Source organism: Limulus polyphemus, unplaced genomic scaffold (genome assembly GCF_000517525.1).
Source record: "Limulus polyphemus unplaced genomic scaffold, Limulus_polyphemus-2.1.2 Scaffold2463, whole genome shotgun sequence".
Taxonomy (NCBI): domain Eukaryota; kingdom Metazoa; phylum Arthropoda; class Merostomata; order Xiphosura; family Limulidae; genus Limulus; species Limulus polyphemus.
The window spans coordinates 68891-90631 of NW_013668073.1; the positions used below are offsets into that span (position 1 = coordinate 68891).

The 21741-nt window shown below is 32.0% G+C and overlaps 1 protein-coding gene across 1 annotated transcript in view; it reads right to left on the bottom strand.

Moving 5' to 3' along the window:
* Positions 1-1793: 1793 nt before the first annotated feature.
* The window catches only part of LOC106467019 (sperm-associated antigen 7 homolog), a 40607-nt gene continuing 20659 nt past the window's right edge, over positions 1794-21741 (bottom strand). The window contains exons 6-7 of the mRNA XM_013927328.2: positions 12762-12915; positions 1794-5082 (exon numbers count right to left, since the gene is read on the bottom strand). Of these exons, the coding sequence (XP_013782782.1) occupies positions 4961-5082; positions 12762-12915 (276 nt within the window). The 3' untranslated portion in view covers positions 1794-4960. The remainder of the gene's footprint in view (positions 5083-12761; positions 12916-21741) is intronic.

Below are 21741 nucleotides of genomic sequence, written 5' to 3' on the forward strand. Positions count from 1 at the left end.
TTGTTGTTGTCTTGGATTCAACCTCAAAACAGAATATTAATTGGATTACCACATTAAAATAAAACAAAATACAATTACTATGTTAAAAATCTTATAAAAGGAGGTGCTCCCAAAGAGCTAATGTGTTATTAACTGTTAATTTTAGTTAATGAGATGTTTTCAGTTTGTAACCACATAGAACTGTGTTAGGTCATCAATTTATTTTTAACACTGCTTGTTGCTTTCTGGTATTTTCAACGTGGATCAGCAAAATGTTAAATTTTATAAAATAGCTAAAACTTCCTGTTATTAACCATAAGAGAGGGCCAGGTCAAGAATGGTTTAAATGGCTAACCTGGAATGTTCTAATTAACTGTAATCACGATAGTTTTAATCCAAAGTTAAGAAAAAAGCAGCATACATCTTTAAAACAAAACTTTTGGTAAGTTATAATGTTGTGGTCTGAAACAAAAATGTTTATCAAGGTAAACAAAAAACATCCACAATAGTATTTCATGTATATATTGGAATTTAAAATAAGCCTTTTATGGCTTGGTTATTGTATGTGAGCAATTTTCAAATCTGAACTTCATAAATAGCAGATCTGTTTGTCACTCTTATAGCACACATTTCTTAAGTTAATGTACAAAGCAGAATTGGTAGTACTACATCTCGCATCTAAGGCTCTTGGAACGTCCAGTCCATTACAGTAAGCACTAGGCCAAATTCAGGCCTAACTATCAAATTATGAAATTACTACTTTGAAATAAATTATGTTTCAGAATATATTATTATAATTCCTAGTAAGAGAAAGAGCTCAAGTATATTCAGAGAGTAAAACATTATTTGACATATTACTTCAAGTATGGCATTTCAACCTACCTACTTATGCTATTTTTATTCTCCATTCTGCAATTTAACCATCATATGACAACATTTTTTTCATTTATAAGTCTCAAGTAATTACTAAACAGACTACAAGATCAGTCAATTTTGCATAAGCAAATAAAGAGTATTCTACAAATACATATGTGATGGGTCCAAATGAAGTGGCTAATCAGTATGAAAGTCAGATACAGTATTATATTTTTTTACATTTGTCCAAAATGTTCACAATAAATAATCTGTAATATAAACATGCAAAAAGCAAGGATACTCTATGTTGGATATTCCATACATACACACGTTTTTTTTTGCAAATATTTTTATCATTCAATGAAATACACATCCACAATTCTGTTGATGAAAATTGACACAAATTTTAAACATAGCTAACACTAATTTACCTACTGATTTCATAATGTGTATATGTGTCCAATACGAAATATTACAATAATTCTATTGAAATTTGGTTCATATTCAATGTTGTTCAATTATTTGGAATTTCAGAGAAAAACAGAAAGTTGTATCGTTGTAATACTAAGAACAAAACTGGCAGAAAATCTACTTAATGTTATGTAAAGTCTTCACACAGTGTACAATATTTTATGTAAAAACTAACTGTGAATCTGGTCTTTTATAGAAACTTATAAATCAGATGGCTTATATATATATATATATATAGATTTTTTTCAGATATATATAAATTGATTCACTCATGATATGTTCCTCAGTAAATTTGCTTAAATTAATTATAAACTAAACAGAAGTGATCACTAGTGCTACTGAATTATTGGTCAGCATTATAAGTATGAACACTTTATTTTACTGGAATCAGGACTTTAAAAACATTTTATTACAGTTATTATATTTTTGATTTATTTATTTACTTACAATATGACAAAAATAAATAAATGATACTAAATAGAGGGATAGATGACTTATAACGAAAATAATTTTATTTGCTTCTAGATATACAGAACACTGGGCACAACATATGCAGTGTACTTGTAGCTGGATACATGTCTTCTCATTAAGTATATATTTTCTGCTGTTTAACACGTTTCAAAGAAACACGATGTTTTACTCAATTGCTTTGATCCAACTGAGGCAGATGTTGTAGCCATTATTTTGCATCATTGAAACAATCCTATCCTCATTATATTTCAACACACTAAGAGTAAAAAAATGTAGAAAATAAAGAGCAATAATAGAAACACATATATAACATAACAACAACAGAGAAGAAAGAGTGGACTATTTATCTTGATACAAAATCCAATTAGATATTAAATAAAACAAGTGCATTTTTATTTAATCTACATTTTAAACTGCTACAAATTCAAGTTCTGTGTATACAACTAAATCTCTAATAAGATTTATGGTTCTTATTTTTACTAAATCATATAAGAACTAACTGTATTACTGAAGTTTTATCTTTGTTACTGTTTTTTCTGATGATGACGATCATACCTGTAAGCAGCTTTAAAACTTGACAGAAATTACTCTTGATTGTTTCAGATGGTCCAGTCAATGAAGTAACAATAAAATGTACCACAATCAAATATCAAAATATTCTTACTGAAGACTGAAGCAATGTTTACATTTTAATTGAAAAAAAAAAGGATTTTATGATGACACCAAAAATTTCCTTTCTCTAAGAATTATGATGACTAGTATTTTTAAGGAATCATAACATACATACAAGATAAACTTGGTTTCAGAAGTTTTGAATCTTTATGAACAGATATTCACTGCTTTAGATGTATTTTTGAAAGCTTTAATTCATAAATTCAACAAGACATAAAGGGCAGTCACCAATTCAACAGTGCACTAAACTAAGGCTCTAATATTATACAACTGACTGTAATATTGTAAAGTATCCGCATATAAAGGATAGAGAAAGAAAGAAAAATATTGCCATGAGTCTGAAACGTTCATGAGCCATAACATTTAAGCCATTTGCCATACAAATTTTAAAAGGTTAAGAAGAGTTAAAAAAAAAGATTATGGTGATATATGCAGAAAACTCACACAAAGCCTTTAAACATGATTATATAACACTTTTTATTGCCATATTATTATGGCAAGGTTGAAGATCCCATGGATTGACAAATTTTCTGAAGCATGGGATATAAACTGGGCTGAGATCACTCATCCTTCAACAATACTATTCGTACTTGTGTAAGGAAGCACATTATGCTAATAACTTGTATAGTTAGCATTGGTGCCATGTCTGTGGAAGACTGATAATAAAATGTTTACTACTTTAAATATCAATGTGCTCACAAAATAATTGTTTGTTAACTTACTACCAACGTTACTGATTTTGCATTTTCTTTTATCAAAACACATTATTACCTCATGTTAGTTAATTTGTATTTATTCTTACCCACAAATAATTTATTACCCTTATTATCACTGTTGTTTTTTACTAAATGTTACTAAAGCTCTCTGTTTAAGTTCACAACTTCAAGAAAAATAGTCCATTAAAATTAATTGTATATTATGTATTTATAATCATATGAAGTTTATTTGCAATAACAAAGACTAAGTTATTAACAGAATGAATTACAAGTCTCACATCAATGCTGACAGATATTTTCAATATTAATTGTTAGGTTAAACAACAAAAATAAAAAAGCAGGCAACACTTGCATAAAAATCAAACAATCATTCAACAATCCAGTTATCTTGTTGTGATATTATGTAATACTTTTTAGATCACATTTTGGATGAATTACAAAAGTTTAATGGAAATATATTCTACAAATAAACTTCAATTGAACAAATAATTCATTGTTTTTCACCAAAACTAAAAACTGCAATATCAGTATAGGTTTTTTTGCACACAAAATATCCTCAGAAGCAAAGAATATATATATATATACCTATAATTGATTTGGATATACAACAAATCAAACAAGAGCAGTTACAGAAAAACAAGGAAAAGATTAGACATACTAACCATAAGCTATATCATGGAATCTTGCTTCCATAACAACATTATAAAAAAACTATTTCAATAAATACTGATGCAAAAATCTTTACAATCTAACTCCAATGCCTCTTCAAAATATCATATTTTGAAATGTCAAAATCTGTTTGAAAAGCCCCTGGGTCTTCATAAACTTGACATTTCAAACTATGAGTGGTAGGCATGCATCATCAAAGAACATCGTAACAGCTATACAGAATAATAACTTAATTACAATTCTAACTGTAAGTATAACATACACATAAAGAATCTGGAAGCACGATAAAAAGAAATAACAATTAAGTCAAACACAGTGAAAATAAAAGACAAACAAAACTAAGTGATGAGGAAAAATGTTCTGTATAACTGCTACAAATACTATAGTTTATAATGTATGAGACCTAACTTTACAGTAAAATATTAAATAGCAGAAAGATGATATTTGTCTTGCAACTAATAACAGTTAGAACAACATTCAAAACTAAGGTGGCTTGTACAAAAATTTTCAGATAACCCTTATTGTTCAAGGAGTTACTTGTGTGTGTACCAAAAAAGGTACAATAATAAAATAAGATTTTACTTTCACAATAATAAACAAAACTGAGCTTTGAGAGAAAATAAATTTTATTCTGATTTTGCTTACAAAAGCAAAAAAAAGGAAGTTACATATTAAATTAGTTGTCTCTCCTTGTAGTGGTTTCTTATAAAAAACTGTATTTCTTTACTATGTTTTTCTGCATACTACTCTGATACTTGTTAAGAATGCCTCAGGTTTTTTCAATTTGCTTATAAATCTTTTTTTCTGTACATCAACTGATCAATATCAAGCTGAGTAAACCAGTTTGTGGGCTATGCATCACGAAATAATTTTCTGTGCACTTAATCATACTGAACATGATCATTACATAGTTTCCTGTAAATCCATTTTGTGTATTGGAACACACCACAAGATTTCTATGAATACATACATGAACCAACGAGTATTACATCATTAATTCATGGGTATACTGTTCAATGTCCAATACTAACCAACTTATTACTTCAAAAGAAAAAAACATTCAGACAAACACAGATGCACTCTGGATGGACATTACAAAGATGTATCACTAGCATCTCTAAAGTTCATTAATTTCCAGTTGAAGAGGAGTCAGACTGGCCATTATGTTCAACCTTCAGTTTTTTCCTTGCTTTAAGATCAGCCAAAGTCTGTTCAATCGAACGCTGGTCTCTTTTATTTTCACTTGGCACTGAAGAACAGAAATCAGAAGTTGAATAACTAATAATATCAATTATAAGTATTATCTTTCATTTCATGAGATTTTTGTGAAAACAAAAAAATGTTTAAACAGATGTAGTAAATCAGGACTTTATGTCCCCTTATTATAATGTCATTAAGAAATATATTTTTTTTAAATACCACATCCAAAAAGCAAAATATATAGTAAATATCACAATAAAACTACTACAGTAGAACCTCAATTTATGGGCACTGTGCCATTAAGGGCAGACCTTTTCAGTCTCATTCTTTTTTCTACAATTTGTAACGAAAATAAATCTTGTAATAATGGGCACCTTGATATTCCAGATTAAAGGCAGTGTCTTCAGTCTCGTTCTCTATACAGGCACTCGATAAAGCAAGCTATTAACCCTTTCGCTGTGGGCAGGTTAAAGTGCACATTATGAACTTTTGGAGAGTTATTTTCAAAATTTTATTAAACAACTTTATTATTACTCATAACACCGTAAGTACTCAAAATTTTTGTTTCTCCAAGTAATTTTTATTTATTCTTCGATGTTCTAATAAAAATAACTAAAATTTAAACATTTGTGAATAAAGAGTATTTATTGGTTGATGAATTAGTTTGCTGAAAGAGAAATAGGATTTTATAACTATGGTTCATTTTTGATATTGAGGGCACCTTGCTATGTAGGGCATTTGGATGGTGTCAGAAGGGTACCCTTAATGTTGAATTTCTACTGTAGTTTTAATGTTTTTTTAAACTGTTGATAAGCTACATTTCTACCAAAAGATGGCAGAAGTGTTTCATTGGAAGTTGCTCTCAGCCATAAGCATTTTTTTCTAGGTAACTACTAATTAGACAGTGGGCAAGATTTACACTGAATATAATGCATTTTAATGAAGTGTCCATCCGAAGTTATCTATTAGTAGCATTTCATTCTTCACCTTCATGTTTCCAATTAAAAATTACTTGTTTTATACTGCATGTTTTTTACCCTCTTATTTAATGTCATATTTTTCAAAACTTTTCATGCATACAAGTGTATGTAATTTTGACAACAGAATATTGGTCAAGAAAGTAGATAAATTCCTTTCATCCCAGTTACCTATTGTTCTAAGTCTTTCACTTGTGGTATCACAATTTCTCATGGGAAATATTTCAATCAAGTTGAACATACAATGCACAAGTAGATAGTCATTTTTCCTACTGGTGGGTCATGTGATATCTTGAAGATGCAACCTCCCTTACTCTTCAATGGGAATGACTAACAGTGATATGACTAATGCATGTGCTCTGAGAACAATGTCATTATTTTTTTGTGTATGTAATGCTACATTCTCTCAGTCTATGACATTTCTTCACAGTTCTTCACACACAGTTCTTCAACAGATGTATCAGTACTGCATATCTACAATAAAGGTGCCAAATAAGCACTCATTAAACTTTAAATGCATTTTGTGTCCATTCTCTGACATTCTTCAAAGACATAGAATTCATGTTTACTCCATGAAACATTTTCTGTCAAACCTCCTAATATTCTGAGGATCCTATCCTATTACTCTTAAATCTGATAATACAATACCACAGAGTAGGGGAAGAGAAAAGTTTGGTGGTGTGACCACAAGATTTGTTTTTGTGGAGCCTTCTGTTTTTTGTTCTGACAAATGTAATTCCCTGCACTCTTCTTAATTCTCAAGTTATTAAGTTTAAAAGGATTCATACTTGAAGAAATGGCATTTTCAATGAGTTGAAGTACCTAAAACCAGAGGAAGAGTTAGTCACTTAGGGAAAAAGGTTGTCTGAGAAAGTATTTTAGTCTTGGAGAAGAACTCGCCCAAAGGCCAGACTTTTACTGTCAAACTTCTTACTTCTTGCAACTACAGACTGAAGAAGGAGAACTACCAGGATCTGATATATCTAGAATGACTGATTGAGTTCTTCCATCGATAATCTATCTCAGTGTGCAAGAGGCAGGAACAACTGAGGATCTAGTGTGGTCTGGTAAGTCTGAGACTAAATGAATTGGTTTCTATAAGATTCCCAAGCTGTTTCTAATACTAGCTTATAGAGACTGGAGGTGCTGCTGGGAGTAATGTCCATCACAATGAGTTGTTTGTCCAACAGGTAACAGTGGGCACTGACTGGTAACATTGGTGTTCTATGATCATGGACTTTCCTGTAAGGGCAAAGATACTGCTAAGACAGCCATGGGTCACACAGAGTCAATGAACAAGTAACTCACCGTTCTACTAACCAAAAGCAAGGATATAATGCTCACCAGATGGTATGGGTCCCTAAGTGCTCATTGTGCTGTACCCCCCTGACATTCAAGGCATCTCAGCCTGTTGTTGGGCAAGAGTCCATGTATGAGAGGTCTATGTCACAACCACATGTCCCTGAAAATAAAGCTTAACAGATTGCAAGTTGGAACTGGACCATTTCCTGAAACATTTTAAGCAGGTCACCACTTGAAATGGCAGGATTAAGGAGTAGGTAGTGCAATGCTTAACCTTAAGTTTGAGTAGTCCTTTGCCCTTGAGCAAGAAGCAACTTTGGGAAAAGGACACAGCTATGCCCTAGTTCAGAACTTGAAAGAAAGGTCCTGTCAAGAGCTTAGTTGCTTACACAGATAATCTGCACCATTTGCACACAGGGCGTATCTTGCAAGCTCATTGAAATGCTATCTGATAAGGCAGTGAGATATCATTTAGATGTGAGAGACATTCTCACCCTCACAAAGACAGTTTTTACAGCAACAAGGTTCATGGCCCTAGCTTCAAATAAATTACATAAGAAAGCAGCCAGCAACAGCAGTTACAATGACTATATGTAAGACAGATCGCCCTCCTGAAGTGACTGCATCATACCATGCTCAAGCTTTAACTAAGGCAAATCAGTAGCTAATAAATCATGGAGCTCCTACAAAATCCTACTGGCTTCCAGTGAGTAGGCAGAGCTTCCCTGACCTCCTATGATATTTATGCTACAGCCAATGCTGATGATGCCACCACCTGAACATTGCTCTGGAATGGAAAAACAAAGCATTTGTTTTGGGTGTGGGCAATTGGATTACTTTAAAATGAACTGCCCATAACTTGCTGAGTAGTAAGGTAGGCAAGGCTACCAGTTTCAACCAACTGCACAGCAATCGCAAGATGGTCAACAGCAAGCTTTAGCTGCTGGTACTTCAGCTCCAGAAACCTAAAAGACCCTATCAGGTTTGCCCACTGACTTGGAGAAGTACTGCGAATAGATTTCAATGAAAGGTTTCTTGGTTTGTCCAACTATCTCAGGTCTTGGTAGCACTTGGTAAAGTTTTTGATTGATAAAAGAGCTGCCAGGGCACCATCTGATCTCACTGTATATAAGGCATTCCAAATGAAGTCACTACTATCTGGCCAGTTAACAATGATTTTGTACTGGCAAATGGTGATAAGTTAGATGTATCTGAAAAGACACATCTCGGGCTATGTCCAGGTGGTGTCAACAGCAGGAAAAATGTAATTGTCTCTGACCTTGGTTCTGGCACTCGTATTCTAGGGACGGACATATTACAGAAATTGTTGGTCACTTTTGTCTGCACAACAGGTGAACTTTTTTTCTATGGGAAAGTCAACCAGTGTTGTCCAGATCAGGTCCAGGAACATTGTTTGTGTGTTAGTGTACTGCATAAAATGATGAGATTTTAACTTTTTTATAATACGATAAACAAGACAGTGAACTGCTATGTATGTGAAATTTTACCCTTCATCTTACCTGTGGGCAAGCACTTCATTTTTCATTCCATCTGCAAGCAAAGTACACCTGTGTGTGTGTGTATATATATATATATATATATACATAGATACATCATTTCTATCCCTGTATATATATATGTATGTATAGTGTTTACTTTTTCTTTTATTCTTTGAATGTCATAATAACTTTTCATGTGATCAGGTTGAAGTGTACATGTCACAATTCTGTAGTTACATTCAAAATTTAATTAAACAAATTTATTATCAATGTATGTCAATAAATGTGGCACAAAAACAGTTTATAATTCAAGTTTTTGTATTATTTAAGTTTTAATTTCTTAATTAATTAATTAATTCTTGAAATATTTCAAAAGAATATTAATATCTCTTTTTCTGTCACAACACATGTAATTTCCAACTTCTCTATTTCAGAACTTTCTAGCTTCAAAAATAGGTTGCTGCAGTTCCAAAACAATTAGAAACATAAACTCTGAATAATTAAAATCTAAAATTTGAACCTCCTAACTTCTTGATTTGCTAAGGTATTAATAAGTTTGTCAAATTCACCAGAAAACCCCTTGTCTCTTTCTCTAGCTTTCAAGATTGTTTGCTAATCAACTTTACCTGGCTGATAGGCATGCTTATAAGCAATACAATGAGAATATTCTTCTACATATAAACTTTCAATTGTACATTCAGTTTTTCCTTTGTAAACCATTTGTCAATGAGAATTGTTACGTTTATCATAATCAGATTAGGTGCTCTGAACAATAACAGAATTTTGTAACCTATTTATAGCTTACACAGAAAGCCAGATAAATTATAGTAGATTTGGGACATTTTATTATAGTGTCTGATATACTTTTTGTATTCTAAAATGCTTACTTGAAAGATACCTCAATTTTTTGTACATCCAAATTTCTGAGACTCAATAAGGCATACTGAAAAACATCAAATATATTATTTACTCTAGTGTAAGTGGCTCGAGTACACAGTGACATCTTTGTCTTTTCATGTACATTTTATATTTATTTACTTTATTTTCAACAAAACTAACTAAAATGTAAAAATTATAAACTTTCTCAGTTTAGCTTAACAAAACTTCAGTAAAATATCTAAAATTTCACTAACTCCAGTGCAGTGTAAAACTTGATACTCAAATCATGTGCTGTTTCTGTTAGTTCTGTGGGAAATAGCTAGGGGCTTCCTTCCACTGTGATTTATTGCTCTTAATACAAAGATTGCTGCTCCAATTGGTAAAAAGTGCAGCAGTATGAAAAGGTTCACACTTGAAACTGTTAAGTAACTTGGAACTTTCTGATCAACACTGCAGAGGAAAAAATTGTATTATTCATTTTATTCCATATTTTTCAACTTGCCATTTCACTGTATACTGATGATTTCTCTACAATTAGTATTAGGGTAGAGAAAATAAGAGATGAAATATTAAAGTTTTACCAAAAGAAAACTTCTGTGGTTCTAGAGTTTACAAAAATGAAATATGAAAAACGTACAGTGAAAAGAAGTATTTTTAACCATAACATGACAATCATCTTTGGCTCAGACTGGTTCAGTAAAGAGAAATCTCTAATAGAAGTACTTTATTAAAAAACTTTATTTTTACGTACATCAGGTTTTTAATTTTTTACAAAATTTGTAAAAATTCAGAGTTGCAGTATGTATACTTTCACAACTCTGAGGTTGGTCAAATTGACCAAGTTCATTAAAAGTTAAGGAGTTCGTTTTGTATTATATTTTCTTGATCCCAAAAGAATGTATGTATTGTGTTAGTTGTCAAAACATTTGTTTTGTTGTTTTTATTTATTTAATGTTAAAGAGTATATTTTGTATTCAATGTCAGCAAGGTTTCATTGCACATTTTAAAATGTAAAATAACTTACTTTTAACAATGGATTTCTTTTATTTTTGGCATACCATTAACATTAATTTTATTTCACAACTTCATTTAACTCTACATGCACAGAAAGTGTCCACAGTATATGTGTCATGACCTTTTAACAGAGCTACATTCAAAATTTATTTTAACAATTTTTGTCAATATATTTGGCATCAAAACATAGTTTATAATTCAAAGTTTAATATTAGGTAAGTTTTAATTTCTTAATTAAGTTATCAATCTTCAATTTTCTGTTTCACATAATGCCTTGCTCTTCTGAATTCTTGTTTTTAGATTTGTTTTCTTCCCTTTTATGGGTTCCACCCATGGTATACACTAACAGTAGATATTGACAGGCAATAATTTAAAATAAGAACCTCCACCTTCTTTATTTGCTAGGATATCAATAATTTTTACACCCACTACAGAAGCTCCTCCCAACTCTTTTCTGCTTTTCAAATCAGTCATGTTTATAATCAATAACGGCCATTTTGTGAACTACACGTTATGATGACTTTATGTTAATTTACTGTGGTAAAAGACACTACTTCTTATTAATAGATTTTATTAGGCACAGACTAATAATGGGTACACCAGTAAGTAATGTAATATTTTTTAACCCATTCATATCTTAGTTAAAAAGTCAGATGCATTGTAGTAATTTGGGGCATTCTATTTTACTGTTTGAATTATTGCTTGTGTTTTAAAATGCGTAGTAGAAAGTTACATGAATTGCTTTTTGGACAACCAATATAGTGCAGAAAAGTGTCTTAGCAAAGTACATTTTGTAGTGCAAGTAGGCCTAACTTTCTTGTATTTTTTATGTATATTTTTCATTTATTGATATATACTGTTTAACAAAAGTGACTGAAGCGTAAAAATTAAAAACTCATTATGCTAGCTTAGAAAACTTTAATGAATAAAAGTAAAACATTCTTGTACCTTGAGTAATGCATGAGGAACATACCTAGTTAGAACATTATTCATGGTTCTCAACTTTTGCTACTGTTAGTGTTAAGATGGAGAAAATAAGATATAAAGTACAAGGTTTTACTGAAAAAACTTTTGGAACTCATTTAAGAGGTTCTAGAGGTTATGCAAAGGAAATATGAAATTGTAAGGTGAAAATATATTTTTATTCTTGACATGGTTGATTCACTAAATATAATAATATCTCAGAAAATAAAAAATATAGGAGGTTCTTATTTTATATTCTAGCTTATCAGTATCGGTAATTTGAGTTTCTAATCTGTTAGAAACTACAGACTTTGTATTTAGACATCATAAACATCAATATTTAGGATTTTTTTTAATATTTACTTATAAATTAAAAAATTAACTAGTGTATAATACTAAAATTTGAATCATAATCTACAATTTTATACCAAATTTACTAACATACATTCATAGAATAGTATTTCAATAAAATTTTGGATGTAAGTCTACAAATATGATGACATACCCTTTGACCCCTGACCATAAAAAGACCCACTGAGAAAGGGTCAATAGGAAACAACATAATATGTTTGATAAAGTGTCAAAAAAACAGAGTTTGCTTTTTAATTTTAGCACAAAGCCAAACAGTAGGCTACATGCACTTTGTCCACTGCAGGAAATTAAATTCTTGATTGTAGCATTGTAAGTCTCTAAATATACCACTGACCCACCAGAGAAGAGAGAATGTGACACTCATCAAGGTTGCCAAAACTATAAAACATTATTTCATGTACCTTGTATAATAAAACTAACTGTATTTTGAAAAAAACAACAAAGTTATGAACAACTTTGGGAAAGTATTGTACCAATATAACATGAATGTGGACACAATTCTTCTTAAGACCCATTCTAAATGTAAAGAGATAAAACAGGTAAAACATATAACTAAAAACTATCAAAAAATAAAAACAAAACTTCTGCAGAACAAGAAATATTGTAATGTTTATTATTTTTTGTGTAAAATAAGTTATCCAAAATGTTATTTTTATAAATGAAAGTTTACCTTTTTCAAGAAATAATACAGTTTTAACGATAAACTGAAAAAATGAACTTACCAAAACCAAACTGTCTATTTGTAAAAATAATTTTTTCAGCATCTTTGGCAGCTTCTTTACCTAGTCGTTTTTCATTTCTCTTTTGATACCTTGAATACACAGCTTGTTCCTTGGAACGTTTTTCATCTTCTTCCGCTTCTTTTTTTGCACGTTCCTAGAAAAGGATAAAAGTACCCGACATCAGTTAAAAGACAAAACTTGGAACATTAGTTCCTCATAAAAAACCATTCTGAAACTTCATGTTCTATTACAGTTTCTCGTATAGACTATTAGCACATTCTGATTGATGAAGGATGCAGATAGCAAGTCAAAAAAGTCAATTTCACTCTTCTTTGAAGGTTTTCCAGAGTCAATAAAGTATTTAAGCAGGTCAAAAGCAAAAGAGCCAACTGGTAGAATAACAGGTAATTTAACAGTTACATGTAAAAATTAATTACTTTTTTGTAATTGCATATGCACTGTACTTGGTGAGGATTTCATTCAAAATATGAAGCGTTTATTACAAGATACAAGCTTTAATTGAAGTTTTCTTTTTTAGATCGATACTTAATTCTACTCTTTAAGCTTGCAAAATATCAACTAGGGTAAAACTCGTTGTTGCATGTTATAAAGCACAAAGCAAAACAAAGGGCTATATGTGCTCTTCCCACCACGGGTATCAAAACCCGGTTTCTAGCGGTATAAATCTGCAGACATACCACTGTGCCACTGGTTACAAGTCAGCCCAATTCCAGATTTACGAAGTACATCTTCATGAAATGTGGAAAGCTTTTAGACAACAGTTCAAGTCTGTTGTACACAAATAATCAGATGTGTTACTTATGTTTCTGTACTAAATATATACCAAAGTCAGTCTGATACTAACAAGTTGGACTGCAAGGTGATGTTTATGTAAAGAATAAAAATACTTTTGTCCACCATACAGTTTGCTAATTGCATAACTTCTACAACCTCCTAAATGTATATCTACGTTGTTTTCAGTATCCCTGTACACTGTATTTGGTATTTTTTCTATAACATGAACTGTTGCAAAATCAGCAATGTATGGTAACAAAAAATGTTGATAACTCTGACATAAAATGCATAATACCATATTGAATAATACTCTGAACAAGGTCAGGGCATGCAAAATTTGACCTCCACCCATGCACATAGAATTACTATGACTGGGTTTTTCTATTGTTAAAATTATTATAATCCTTGCTTAAAAATGGGTAATCTCTTCTGTTTGTACTTTCTTAAACATAAAAATAAAAAGGCCATAAACTTACAATGAGAAAGAGCAAGAAACAGTAAAGTACCCTTCTCAGTACATGTTAAAATTCTGTCATTCTAGAATAGGTTATGGGCTACATTAATTTATGTTCCCATAACAACAACAAGCATACTGCATTATGTATGCTAATAGCAACCTTCTTTTTTCCTCAAAATCTAACCCTGAAAACAAATAGATTTGTGATCATCAAGTACATATAAGGATGAGGAAACATTTTTTCAAAAATATTTCATTGAAAACTATAAAATGTTATTCTACACAACTTAGCAGATGAGACAGTTTTTATTATCCAATAGTAATCTCACAAAAACAATAGAGAACAGGACAATGAGTCAGTTTTAAACATAGCCCAAAAAACTATATAATAGTGCAATGAAATCTTGTGTTTTCGCCCAATGGGACTCATGACAAGTTAACTGTTTATATTTATGAAAGCAAAAAAATTTAAATATTCAGATTAATAAAAACCATATACATATAAACATTAGAATGTACAACCAACAAGATGTTACCAGCTCAAAACTGTACCTTAAATGTTTTGTTTATTTTCTTTATAACTATATTCTATGCATCTAATTATAATTGTGTAAACACAACATCCAATATTTCACTATTAAAAAAAACATTTTGCCAAAAATAGAGATGCGTTTATTAAAACCTATTACACAATTTGTTTAAATATATGGAAGTATTTTAATTGATTGAACTATCATATTTTAGAATTCAGTGTTGATACACTTGAATGACAACAAAATTCCAGGACTTTTGAAGGACTTTCTAGGATGAAATTATCTAATTTCCACAACCCCAAAATACTTGATCTAAAAAATCACAAGTATTCATTCTAGTCTACTAAATCATTTATTAAATTTAAATGAAAATATTACAATAAGGTAAAATTAAATTCTTACTCAAAGTACTTGAATTAATGAGTTTAAGTCTTTTACAAATAACACAGAACAGTGACACTCAAACATTTTATGCACTGCAAAAGTAAAAGAATATAAAATAAAGACTGTCATTATGTATTTAAAACAGAAGTTTTGAATTATATGAGTCTACACTCATATGTATTAAAGCAGGTGAAAATGTTTTGTTGTACTTGCTATAAACCAAATACATTTCTTCACACCCCATACCACTGTCTACTAAAGGTCAGCCTCAAGTTAATAAAAGTCATGTAATAGGTTTTTGTCACTGAAATGAAACATATTGTCCAGTTAGTTAATACATGAAAAGCACATACAACTATCTTATTAATATGTGAATAGATGGCAACTTCAGTGACTTTGACTGCCCTCCCAACAATGTGATGTCATTATAATACAGTCAATTCTCGGGTCCTTCGATTCATGGTATGGCTGTTTGTATTCAGAGGTCTTTACCAAATTATACCTGTACTTATATGTTGGGATTATTTGCACAGATGTCATGAAGATGATCAATTTGCAATTGACAATGCTCATATATCTAGAGATACAGAGATGTATAATATTTTTGGTCCTGCAACATTTCATGCTTTGAAACGTCAAAATAACATAATGTTTAGGGATAACAAGGGACCTATTGGCCCATTTCAGCTGTTCCATCTTCTAAACTAAACTAAAACTATTAACCCATTCACTGTGACTGGGACATATACTTCCCAGTGCACCCACCTCCTCACACTGCGACTGGGACAAATGTTTCCCATTGTCATTCAAAATTGCCACGTATGGAGTTGGAATGTATTTATTGGCAACCATGCCCGCATCACTAGAGTGGTGAGTAGTAACCCTAATTTCTATGTAAGTATGCTTGATGCACTTGACTCAGATAGCTTATAAGATAGTGAAAGTGTATCAAGTGGTGTTCAAGTATGTGATGATGAAGAGGCAATGAGACAAGAGGATGCTAGCTTTCCATCTAGTGATGATAGTCAAGATAAACCTGGACCAAGCAGAGGAAGGCGTAAACAGTGTTGACCTTCCTTATCGCAGGGAGAGATGTAGGAGTAGGTTGCCAGCGATGTCGAGCCAACAAACCTTTCATTTGACAGGATTGACAAGTGGTAGTTCAGAAGAACTGAATTACTTCAAGTTTTAGTACAATGAATTGATGGACTTGATTGTGAATGAAACAAATCGCTAATATTGTTACTTGAAGGCAAAACTCCCAGAAACTTCTCCCAAGAGTCAGATAGGACAATTATATGATACTACAAGAGATGAAATGTATAGATTTTTTTGTTAATGATAATGTCTCAAAATAAGAAACACAGAATAAATGATTACTGGGCCATCAATGAAATGCTTGAATTGAAATTCAAAGAAAAAACGTATGTCTAGAGATCAATTTTTGCAACTGTTGCATCTGCTACATTTCACCGACAATACCCAGCCTTCATGCAGTGATAAACTCTAGAAAGTAAGGCCAGTGCTTGACAATATTTGTAGGAACTTCCAAAGGAAATTCAGGCCATTCCAAGATTTATGTATTGATGAGAGCCTAGTGCTATGGAAAAGAAGGCTAGGTTTCAATCAATATATTCCTTTTAAATGGCATTGTTTTAGTGTGAAAATCTTTTTTCTGTGTAATGTAGAAAGTTATTATATTCTTGATTTTATTATTTATACTGGAAAACAAACTTAAATAGAGTGCGATAAAGAACTTGGCATCTCTGGTTCTATAGTGAAGACAATGTTTTTGGGTCATCTTGGTAAAGGACAAATATTATACTGTGATAGTTGATATAGTAGCCCTAAATTGTTCAAGAACAGAATACAGGTGCATGGGGAACAGTGTGGAAAAATCATAAATTTATGTAAGGACTACCAAACATAAAGAGTGGTGGTGTAGTGTCTCGTAACTGTAATGGCATTTTATGTGTGAAATGGCATGACAATAGAGTTGTGCATATGCTTTCTACCATTCATCAAGATAATTTGATTGACAGTGAGATTTCAAGCCGACCTGATGAAGAAGCCTGCAAGTGTGTTAGAGTACAATGACAAAATGAGAATTGTCAATAACTGTGATATGCTTACTGGTTGCATAGAGTGTGTTTTCAAGGTGGGACATCAAACTTTTTTGTCATATCCTAGATATGTCAATATTGAATGCATTCAACATGTATTTAGCGAAAACTTGTAATAAATTAGCTTTGCTTGACTTTAGTAAGGCAATATTGCATAAAATGGCTGCCAGCTACATCACTGGGCTGTGTTGTAGGACAGCAAGAATCTAGGTTAGTTGAAAGATATTTTATGGACCTAATTCCAGCAAAGGAAGGTGCCCCCAAACCCTGTCAGAGATGTCATGCTTGCTCTCATACTACGAGGAGAGAGAGAGAGGAAAGAGCAAAGAACTCCTTATATGTGTTGAGACTGTGACGTGTCTTTGTGTGCAGTCCCGTGTTTCAAGGGGTATCGCACTCTAAGTTTATTGAGGCGAGTTTCATAAAAATGTGCAATAACAACCAATTTCTTACAAACGGATTCTGACATTATGGAAATGTAGAACTATTAGTCTCTCATACATAAAACATGATATATAATAAAATATATTTTGTGTGTATTGCATAAACGAGAGTATTAACAGATGTACATAATGTAAATTGTAAAAGTATCTAATTTCTTACATGTGAAAATTTTGGGCATTTAAATGAATATTTATAACAACATCTTTCAATTACCAAACATTTCCTTGAAAATAAAAATACAATATGTTTACTTGTTGCATAAGAACATATAAGAAGAGTGAGCTTATTCAATATGCTGTACATACATCACATAAATGCATATAAACATCTTATTTCTTACAAGAATATTGTGAAATTATGGAAATGAATGAATAATTGTAACAGATTCTTCCAAATGCAAGACATAGCATTGATAAAATTATTGTAAACAAAAATAAATTGTGTATATCAACTGCATAAGGTGAGTGAGATTACAGAATATACATCAGTTAAAGGTAAATATCAGGTTTCATGCCAATGAAATGTGAAATTATTGATTTCATTGTATAGATATAAGGGTGTCTTTATACAATAAACATACAAGTGATAAATAATAATGCAATGAAAGGTACATATCTATTGCATAAGGAGATTGAGTTGGTTGTATGTCTGGCAACGAGACGATCAAGTACTCATGATCTGGAAAGCATTCCAGAAAGTGAAGTACAGGGGTTGGTATGGTGTTGATGTATGTTTTAAAATCAGGAAAATATATTCTTTTTTTTTGATACTGTGTGGCACAGGTAATGCAATTATGATTTAAGCCTGCCACATTGAATGGGTTAAGTAAATAAAAAGAAAGAAAATCTTAAAGCCAGCTCTTATCATTCATATACTTATCAAGTTTTCTCTTGAACTCACTTAAATTTATTGCCTTCACAACATCTGAAGGCAATCCATTCCAAAGGCCAACCACCTGTTAGAAAAATAAAACTGTTTTAGCTGAAGATTACTCTTACTTTGCCAAAAGTTATATTTGTGTCCTCTAGTTCTAGTAATCTCGTCATTAAGTATGAAAAAAATATGAAGCATCAACACTATCAATTCCCTTTACAATCTTAAACACCTCAATCAGATCCTCTCTAACTCTTCTTTTTCAAGAAAAAAGAATCTCAAAGATCTTAACCTCTTCTCATATGACAATCCCTCCATCCCAGGCCCCATTATAGTAGCCCTCCCCTGAACCCTTTCCAAAAATTCATTGTCCTTCTTAAGGTAAGGAGCCCAAGACTGAACACAATACTCCAAATGTGGCCTAATCAGTGACCTATACAATAAAATTATAACCTCTTTAGACTTGTATTCAATAATTCTGCAGATTTTGCCCTACCATTAACAACAGCACACTGCTTGAATGGCTTAAAAAACTGATCACCCATTACACCAAGATGCCTTTCTTTCATGACACTGTTAAGGTTTTTTCCCATCCAAATTACACTCATAATTCAAATTATGATAACCCACATGCATTGTCTTGGATTTATTATAATTAAAATCCATCTGCCACTTATTTGCCCAACTCACTATATGATCTAAATCCTTTTGTAAAGCAGTAGAATCCTCTTCACAGCTAGCAATGACCAATATCTTAATATCATAAGCAAATTTAAATAATTTATTGACCATTCATTCATCTATGTCATTGCTGTAAATTAAAAAGAGCAAAGATCCTAATACTGATCCCTGAGGTACCTCACTCGTGACATTAATCCAGTTTGACTGAATTCCATTTATAATAACCCTCTGCTTTCTTCCACCTAAACAGTTTTCTATCCAATGAGCCAACCTATCCCCTACATCTATAGAGATAATTTTGTTTACAAACCTTTTATGTGGCACCTTATCAAATGCTTTTTGAAAATCCAGGTACACCAAATTCACACCCATGCCCTCGTCTATGTAAGCAGTAACCTCTTCAAAGAATGTCTAAAGATCAGTGAAATCATGTTGACTACCCAACAAAATTTTAAACTATGTTAAATGACTTTGCAAAGCATCTTTTATTAGACTTTCAAAAACTTTTCCAACCACTGATGTAAAATTAATAGGCCTATAATTACTGGGACAACTTTTATTACCTCCCTTGAAAACAGGAGTGATGTTAGCTGACTTCCTATCCTTTGACATCTGCCCACTATTCATGGACTTACAAAAAATAGCAGTAAGTGGCTCACATGTCAGTGGCGTGGCAAGATGGGGAGCAGTTGCTCCCAGGCACAAAATTTCCTCTGGCCTATAATTCCTATCAATTAATAATTAAGGCCCTCCCCTAGGATATAGCACAACTGCCCTACGTTAAGTAAAAGGACACAGTGTTACATTATTTGTGTGTATCACACTTGCAGTTTTAACTTTTTAAAAGCCACTCACTGAAATACAGTGAGACCGAATTGACGTATAGAAGTAAATTACACTGTTCCAACATTCATCTGTAGATCAAGTACAAGTCCTAGAGTACAACATACAAGTAAGTGTATGTTCAACAAAAAGAAAATACGAGACTGATGTAACATATTAACTGGTGTGCAAGATTGTCAATATATGCAACAGGCAAGGCCTAGATTTAGTAAACATTATAGGCCTGATGCAGTGGTTTGTAATTGTATTGTTTGATTGTAAGTCATATCTTACACCAACTAATGTACTAGACTTTAGGTCTAATTGCAGTTATAACTTTATTTCTAGACCCTAGATCCATCATCATAAAAATTGTAGCTTATATTATAGGCATACTTAGACCTATACTAACTATTAAAATAGGCATTGCACTGGGACAGATCTAATGATTAAGTTAATAGATCTAGACGTAACATTTGTTCTAAAAGTTAGGCCTAATAAATCTAAATACAGAATTGATGAGGCAGGGTTATATCTAGATCTGGGTAGATTCAATACAAAGTACTTTCAATCTATGCACCCAAATCTAAATTTCTGTCATTATTATTACATCTAGATCCAAACCTAAAACTAAACAGATGGAAATAACAGGTCTAACATTAATGTTAGGTCTAGATGTACTAGCGACTTAATCTAGGAACCGTAATCTAGTACCACTAATTAGTTAGCCGATATTTAAGTTTTCTCATTCCATCAAAACCTTTAATATTAAATATAGCCTTTGAGCATCTAGGCTTATATTATGTCATGATTACACCCTTCTCCACAGTGTGTGTAATTTTCATTCGAGCAACTTCAGACTTGTCTCCTGTAGTATTTGTGTGGTTAAACCTATTGAGTTTTTAAATGTGATTTAGCAACTGCCAGTAATTTATATGGTGCTCATAAGCATGATTTACCAGCATATACACTCATCTGCATTGATTTTCTTACTGTTATGCCACATTAATTAACATGAATATGGGCAGTCTAAATAATGGCAGTTAAAGTGAAACCAGGTCCAGATGTGCCTAACTAGTCCTGAGTTGCAACTATAATTGTATAATTTAAATATAATTTCTGGTTAGGAATTTAGAAAAATAGAATGCTTCCTTTCATCTGACAATTTGTATGTTGCAACTAAATAGTGTAGTCAGTATTTATTAATTTATTCCTTTAGCCCATTATGTCAAAAAAAGAAAGTGGGGCACAGGGATGCAAAAGACATGCACAATTTGCAGCTTTGATGGTGAAGTCAAGCAAATTGATGAGAGCTTTCCTTGCTGGAAGTGATGACACCAGAAAGCTAGCATCTGTTCCTTTTGATGGCAGCAAAGAGGTGAAAGTGCAAGATTGTGAACATGCTATTTCATTTGAAAAAGAAACCAATGAAGAAACTGTTCTCTGTCCTGTTGAAAGCTACAATAATAATAAACAAGAGGATTCTACTTTGTCACAAACAAATCCACAGAATAGTGTTGCTAAGCTAAAAGAAGATGACCTAATAAATATTGTAACACATGAATTTCAACATGAAGAAGGTCCAATTGATGCCAAAGATGGGCGTTCTTTGACTGCATTTTGGTTCAAACGACGCCTTCTGAATGGACACGAGGTCAATCATTCCTGGTTGGTGTATTCACCTCTACATAAAGCAGCATACTGCTTTTGTTGTCTTCTTTTTTTCATCAACATGTATGACATCCGATAGTCGGTCTGCTTTCAAAACAGAGGGTGGATTCTCTAAGTGGAAAAAAATTGAAAAGTTAAATGCCCATGAAAATAGTGACAGTCATCGTGAGTCATTTGCTGCTTGAAGAGAAACTGAG